This window comes from Rosa rugosa, chromosome 6, assembly GCF_958449725.1.
Source record: "Rosa rugosa chromosome 6, drRosRugo1.1, whole genome shotgun sequence".
NCBI lineage: Eukaryota > Viridiplantae > Streptophyta > Magnoliopsida > Rosales > Rosaceae > Rosa > Rosa rugosa.
Window position 1 is genome coordinate 13,433,578 of NC_084825.1, and position 8,197 is coordinate 13,441,774.

At 40.4% G+C, this 8,197-nt stretch overlaps 1 protein-coding gene across 1 annotated transcript; it reads right to left on the reverse strand.

Annotated features, from left to right (window-relative positions):
* Positions 1–5,625: 5,625 nt before the first annotated feature.
* LOC133716253 (uncharacterized) lies at positions 5,626–6,429 on the reverse strand. The gene is made up of 2 exons (XM_062142967.1): positions 6,220–6,429; positions 5,626–6,102 (listed from the first exon to the last, which is right to left on the reverse strand). The coding sequence occupies exons 1-2, from the start codon at positions 6,427–6,429 to the stop codon at positions 5,626–5,628; spliced, it is 687 nt and encodes a 228-aa protein (XP_061998951.1).
* Positions 6,430–8,197: the final 1,768 nt, after the last annotated feature.

An 8,197-nucleotide genomic window follows, 5' to 3' on the forward strand; every position in this document is an offset into this window, starting at 1 on the left:
GATGCGGGCTGTTGGGATATGGCATTTAAACCTATCCCCGCAAGCGCGTCCCATTAATGGCGCACTAGTATAGTCATGATGCTATATTTCTTCTGCAACAGTGTACAGACCTCATCGCACGCTTTCTCCCTTTATTCCACCACGAGCAAAGCTGTATTGCACTCTCTGACTTCCACGTGGGTGAAGAATATAATGATTATTCCACGTGGGTTCCCGATAGTGGACCCACTGGGCCTCTGCGGGGCTTCGCGGGGATTCCGCCTGGATTCCCTCGCTGGGCCTGCTTCGTGTTCCCTATATGGGCCGCTACATCGTCCCACACTGTCTGCCACTCCAAGGGTCCGGTCAAAAATATTTTTTGGGCTCAAACACTACGGTCGGTTTCCCCAGTTTCGTATGTCTTGATGATTTGTCCTTTGAGGAATTTGATATATAAATATAGTTATAAAAGTAATTATATTTGACCAAGTGGATCGAAGTCGAAACGAATACAACATTGATTGAATTTTTTACAACCAAAATGAAATATTCCGTGAGCCTGTGGTTTTTTATTAAGGAGTTAGAGTGGAATTATTATAAATTGAGTCTATGGTCTCAGTGATTACTTAGAGATCTCAAAAATATTTTCCAGAATTTTTATTTTTGATTTGATGGATTTGATAAGAGTGTTTCTATTGGGACCTCTAAATTTGCTTACTTGACCTCACTTTATTATTAATTATTAAATGACATATATAACCTATTATCAATTATAAAATGACATATATAACCTACTATAAAATGACTATTAAGGACAATAATTATATCAAAAAAATATTATATTTATTTTATGTAGACTTTCCAATTCAATAATATTATATTGTATTCTTTATTATTTTCATTATCTATTTTCATTTTCCAATTTCACTACATGCTCATTAAAGCTTTTATATATATTCAATAAGAATTAAAAATATGGGTACGATCATGTGACATAAAAATGTATGATATATATGTTAAACGCATATTGGTGAGTAAATCCTATTATGATTTATGACATAAATCTATGTCTATACATTATATTTGCACAAAAAAAAAAGAAAAAAAAAAGAGCTAGCTAGCAATAAAAATATATAAATAAATATTTAAATAATTAATCATGAGGTACAAAAAAAATAAAAATAAATAAACATTAAAAAAATAATTTCTTCATATATTTTTTTTGCACAACTAAAATAAAAAAACAGAACAGTTCATATTATTTTCTTATTGATTAGAAATTAATTCTTGAAACTCTATATCTTGTGTTTGGTTTTTTTTTATTTACTTATTGGAAAAGAGATTTGTGCATGTTGTTTGACTAAGTTTTTTATTTCAAATATAATAATTTATTTACAAATTATATAAGTGGGGTTATTTGAGAAACTTAGTATTTGAAAATTTAATAAGAAGTGCAAAATACACAAAGGTTAAGTGAGTAAATTTAGAGGTTTCAATAGCAAAACTCATTTGATAATCAAGCACAGGATGAGACGAATATGTGAGAATTTTCGGCAAGTTTTTTAGACACCTACGTTATTTATTATGATTTTTCAAAGTTTTCAAAATAAATAAAAATTATTAATTAATGTTGTGCTATGTTAGCCGTCAATAAACCGACCGCTTGATCTCTACCCTCTATCAAATTTTAATTCTAGTTGACTCGCAACGAGGTACTGGTCCCATCCGTCGTGCCTCTCCATTGCCGAGAATCGAAGGCCGAAATCTGCGGCAGCTCTGGTGTTTCTTCGATTCAGTTTTCCGGCGGCTCGATCACCGTTGGCGGTGGTGCTACTGTGCTCTAGTAACGGCCACGCTTTCGTGTGTTTCTTTATTGTTCGCATATACAGCAACCGAATTAAATTGAAACAAGTTGAAAAGGCCCGTCAGTTACACCTCTCTGCAACTCGTCTCATTCTCAACCCTCAAAATCTCAAAGCCAAAAATTATTTCCTAGTAATTTGTTCAATCAAATCCAATTTGTAGACCGAGTCAACTTGAATGAGATAATGAATAGTTTGTATTGATGTTTAAAGAAGCAGATGGTATACAAATCTAATTACTAATTCTTACACAGAAGATGTAAATATATATACACTGATCCTAAGAGACAAATCTGATAAAGATCCACATAACATGCAGACATACTTTTCCATGTTTTGTGATTCCTTTTCCATGTTTTCGGGTTTACATGTTTTCTGGTTTCCATCCATGTTTTCCTCACGCTAACACTCCCCCTCAAGTTGGCGCATACACGTCAACCATGCCCAACTTGCTTAGTGAGTCATAAAACGCCTTCCTGGAAACTCCTTTGGTAAGAATATCTGCAAGTTGCTCTTCAGTTGGAACAAAAGGAAAGCTGATAATTTTGGCATCTAGCTTCTCCTTTATAAAGTGACGATCAACCTCCACATGCTTAGTACGATCATGTTGTACTGGATTCTGTGATATGTCAATGGCTGCCTTGTTGTCACAATACAACTGCATAGTACCTTTGAGTTTGAAGCCCAGATCACGTAACAGATTTCTCAGCCACAGCAATTCACACACTCCGTGAGCCATACATCTATATTCGGCCTCAGCACTAGATCGTGCCACAACTTTCTGTTTCTTACTCTTCCATGAAACCAAATTACCTCCCACAAAGGTAAAGTAACCTGATGTTGACCTCCTGTCTGTAATATTTCTAGCCCAATCTGCATCTGTAAAGCCACAAACTTCAAGGATGTTGTTGTGTTTAGAAAACAATATTCCCCTTCCTGGAGCTGACTTCAGGTACTTTAAAATTCTCATAACAGCATCAATGTGACTCTCACTTGGGTTATGCATGAACTGACTCACCACACTTACTGGATATGCAACATCTGGTCTAGTATGAGCCAAATAAATCAAGCGCCCAACTAACCTCTGATAGCGAGCTCGATCAGTAGGTATCTGATCTGGATACTCAGCTAAACAATGATTCTGCTCAATAGGAGTATCAATAGGTCTACAATCCAATAAACCTGTTTCTGTTAGCAAGTCAAGAACGTACTTCCTTTGGCACAGGTATATCCCTTCTCTCCCCCTGGCTACCTCAATTCCTAAGAAGTACTTAAGTTCACCCAAGTCCTTCATCTCAAACTCAGAGGCTAGCTGTCTCTGCAGTCTATCCATCTCAACAGTATCATTGCCGGTGATTACCATATCATCCACATAAATAATTAGGGCTGTTACCTTCCCTTGTTGATGCTTGAGGAACAAGGTATGATCTGAGTTGCTCTGTTTGTAACCAACCTTCCGCATGAATTGTGAAAATCTCCCAAACCAAGCACGAGGCGATTGTTTGAGACCATACAAAGACTTTCTCAATTTGCATACAAAATCACCAGGAGAAGCAATTATATACCCAGGTGGAAGGCTCATGTACACTTCCTCGGCTAACTCTCCATGAAGAAATGCATTCTTGACATCAAACTGTCGGAGTGGCCAGTTTAAACTAGCAGCAAACGAGAACAGAACCCGAATAGTGTCCATCTTGGCAACAGGAGCAAACGTTTCATCATAGTCTATAACATACGTCTGACTAAACCCCTTTGCTACAAGGCGTGCTTTGTACCGATTTACTGATCCATCTGCATTATGTTTCACAGTAAACACCCAACGACAACCTACAGCCTTCTTGCCTTGTGGTGACGGCACAAGTTGCCAAGTATTGTTCTTCTGCAACGACTCCATCTCTTCCTCCATTGCCTTTCTCCATTTTGGATCCCCCAATGCATCCTGCACTCTGTTAGGTACTGATACAGCAGATATTTGATTCACAAATGATTCATATGACTTAGACAACCTCCTAATGGACATATAATTGGCTACTGGGTATTTTGATTTGGCAGTAAGAGTAGGTTCATATATTTTGGCTGATTGACCTCGAGTGGTCCTATTTGGTAACACATATTGCTCAACATTAGACTCACTATTGTTAGTACCAGTGGATGGACATACCTCAAATGGGTGATCTTCAGTACCAGGGAGTTGTGGGTCAGGGGTAGAACTGATGGAAGGAGCTTCTGCTTCTGGAGGTGATGAGCTGATGCTCTCAACTGGATCCGTCAAAATACCTCCTGCCTGTGCAACTTCTTCTCCGCTTCCTGATTCCTCCCCCTCTCCATGATACAGCTCTTCAAAATATGAATTCTCCCCCTGAAGAGTTGTATCCGAGGGGGAAAAATAACTCATGTCCTCAAAGAAAGTAACATCCATAGTGACATAGTATTTTCTGGTTGGTGGATGATAGCACTTGTACCCTTTCTGATAACCTCCGTAGCCCACAAATACACACTTAAGCGCTCGGGCATCCAACTTAGACCGCTGGTTTTTAGGAATATGGACAAACGCAACACAACCAAAGACACGAGCTTGAAGGTTATGAAATGAAGGTAAGGAGACATGAGATGCAAGAACCTCAAATGGAATTCTTCCCTGAAGGACACTAGATGGAAGACGATTGATAAGATGGGAGGAAGCCTGTACAGCATCGCCCTAAAGATACTTAGGCATATGAGAACTAAAGAGAAGGGCACGAGCCATATCAAGTAAATGACGGTTTTTCCTTTCAGACACTCCATTTTGTTCTGGTGTTTGTGGACATGTGGTTTGGTGAACAATCCCATGGGTTTTGAAAAACTCTTGAAAAACATGATTAACATATTCCCCCCCCCCCCCCCCCCAATTGTCAGAACGAACAACTTTAATGGTGCTATGGTATTGTGTTTGAACAAGAGTACGAAAAGTTTGAAAAGCTGGGAAAACTTCATCTTTGGTTTTAAGAAGAGCAACCCATGACAATCTCGTACAATCATCAATAAATAACACAAAATATCTCATACCGAACATAGTGGGTTCTCGAGAAGGTCCCCAAACATCAGAGTGAATCAACTCAAAAGAAATAACACTTTTATTAGAAACACTAGGAGAATAAGTTGCACGATGACTCTTGGCCAAAACACATGTTTCACAATGTAAAACAGACTCATCCACACCAATAAACAGAGTAGGCATGGTTTTTCTCATAAGACTAAAAGATAGATGCCCTAAACGGCGATGCCACAACCAAATTTCACTTAGCTTATCAGAATTCGAAGTCAAAGCGGCGCGGGACTGTGCTCCTGGTTTCTCCCCTGCGTATGTCTGATCCAGATGGAACAACCTGCCCCTCAGATACCCCCGACCGATTAACTCCCTGGTGAAAAGATCCTGAAAAATCACATACATAGGATAAAAGGTTACAGAACATTTTGACTCAGTATTCAACTGTGGAACAGATATCAAGTGATGAGACAAGTCAGGTACGTATAAGACATTATGAAGTTCTAAAGTGGGAGTAATACGCACTCTCCCTGACCCTAACACACGAAAAGCCTCACCATTGGCATTGGTGACATAGGACACTGAAGGGGAAGACAATTCAGTAAAATATGATTTATCATAAGTCATATGATCGGAGGCACCAAAATCAATAATCCATGTATCATAACCAACAAAGTTAGAAACCTTTAAACCCATACCAATCTTACCCCGACCAGCTATAGAGGCTGTAGGAGTAGCCCCACCTGCTATATGATGATCCTATCCAGCCACTCCATAGAAATCTGGTTCTTGGACCAATTGAACAGCAGCTGCTTTTGCTTTAGGATGATAACCTTGCTTTTTAGGTTTGAGGTGCGGGTTCAGTTTCCAGCAAGTCTCTCGAACATGCCCAACATCATTGCAATAAGCACATTGTGGACGAGGGCGATTAGGAAAGCCTGGTGGAGGTCCTTGCTGATAAAGTGGGACTGATATCTGCTGTTGGAGAAATGGTGCTGGTGATTTTACTTGAATGGCTAGGCTAGACACTTCAACCCGTGCATGTTTGATACTGCCCTGTTGAGGCTCATCCTTGCGGATGTATGTAAAAGCTGTGTTTAGACTAGGAGGGTCTGTCATTCTGAGCAATTCTCCTTTGGCATTGCTATGCTTATCATCAAGCCCTCTCAAGAATACATGAACTCTTTCAAGTTCTTTCTCCTTCTGGTACCACGCAAGATCTTCCTGATTCTTGATCTTGCAAGGACGTTTTTGATCAATTTTAGCCCATACATTCTTCAGCTTGGTGAAATACACTACTACTGGTTGCCCATTCTGTTGCATACTGGCAGCTTTGCACATCAATTCATGAACCTGTATAAAATCAGACTCATTTGTATACAGATCCCCTAATGTCTTCCATATTGCTTCAGCAGTCTCACACCCTTCTACCAACTGTAGCACATTTTCAGTCATAGCTTTGAATAAGATCGCCATCACAGATCCATCATCATCCTCCCACTTAGTATAACCGTCCACATCCTCCTCACTAGGAGCTTTGGTTGTTCCAGTCACATGCCCCATCTTGTGTATGCCACGAAGCTGAACAGACACAATCTTCTTCCACGTTCGAAAGTTGGTACCATTGAGTTTCAGACCTCCAAAAGAACCACCGTCTGAACTTCGGACAGAAACCTCAATTTTTTAGACCTCATTGATCTTGGAACTCTGACCTTCATTTTCATCACCACCCATTGCAATAATATAGAAGGAATATCACACGATCACAGAGTATGCAGCGGAAAACAAGAATAACAGATGACTAAAAAAATCTGTTTTTTTTTTTTTTTTTTTTTACTGTTGGAGTTGACTGGATGAGTTGAGTTGACCCCTCTGGGTGAGATCCCCAACGAACAAAGACACCAAATCTCACTCCCTCTGAGCAAACCCAACTCGCCTCACTCACTCGGTCGAGTCTGCAGGTGGTCTGGGTCGAGGTCGAGATCGAGTCTATATCCGGTGGGTCTGAAGAGCGGCGCCGGTGGTCTGGGTCCTCTCTGTCAGAGATGGCGCTCTGTCTGTGTTGTCGGAAATGGCTCTGTTCCTGGTCGGCGGCCAAGTTGCTGCAGCTTGTCGAGATGGTCGGAGTAGACCGGTGATTTGGGAAGCCAATGACCGTCGGTCTGGATGGAAGAAATCGATCTGGAATCGTCCCGAGTTTGGGCGAGGATCAGATCGTCGTCTAGACTGGAATCGATCGATCTGGAATCTTCTGAGTGAGCGACGCTGATGTGGACTGAGCGACGCGGCTGAGCAGCCTGCTGTGGTTGAGCGAGGATTGTGAGCGATCTGGAAACCGACCAGTCTGAGTCGGACGGCGCACAACGGTTCTGAAGCAGCCGAGAAGGACTGATGGAAGGATTGATACTAGAGCAAGCTTGTTGCTGCAGGTACTGTGGTGATGGCAAGACCAAATGTGAAGATGAGGACGGCCGTTCTTGGACAAACGACGAAGTCGATCTGAAGAGAGACGGTGGTGGAGACAAAGTCCTTTTCGGATCTTTGCTCTGATACCAAGTCAACTTGAATGAGATAATGAATAGTTTGTATTGATGTTTAAAGAAGCAGATGGTATACAAATCTAATTACTAATTCTTACACAGAAGATGTAAATATATATACACTGATCCTAAGAGACAAATCTGATAAAGATCCACATAACATGCAGACATACTTTTCCATGTTTTCGGGTTTACATGTTTTCTGGTTTCCATCCATGTTTTCCTCACGCTAACAGACCGGGTCTCTTCATGAAGAGAATGTCCAACAAAAATCAAGTTGTTATATCAATTTGAGCTCTTCTGTAAGAGTTGCAGCAGAAATTCAAAGACAACTGAAAATCATAAAATTAATTCAATCTGTTGATCTTATTTAATGGAAAGCATGTTTCTCCGTTTTAGTGGTGAAGAGTTGAGGGATGATTAGTTAATGACCGAACAACTTTGAATTTGATTACTCCTCTGTTGATGGTGAAGAGATGAGCAAGGAAAGGAAGATGCTTCAGAAATTGAAGGAGACGAGTCGCAGAGTGAGTGAGAGAGGAAGGAAACAAGCAGGTTTTAAAATTCTTAGCCGGTTACCAGTTCACCGAAATATACGGTCAGGATTACACTAAAAACACTGACAGTTGGATTGGCTGCTTATGTGGCCGAGCATTCCATGCTTGGAGCATGGAAGAATGTTCGGTGTTTTAGGTCAAGAATCCTATTTAATTTTCACGGGAGCTGTGCTGTGGACTTGTGGAGCAGCGATCCAAAGAAAGAAATCGTCCTGTTAAACAAGCACTCCAAGA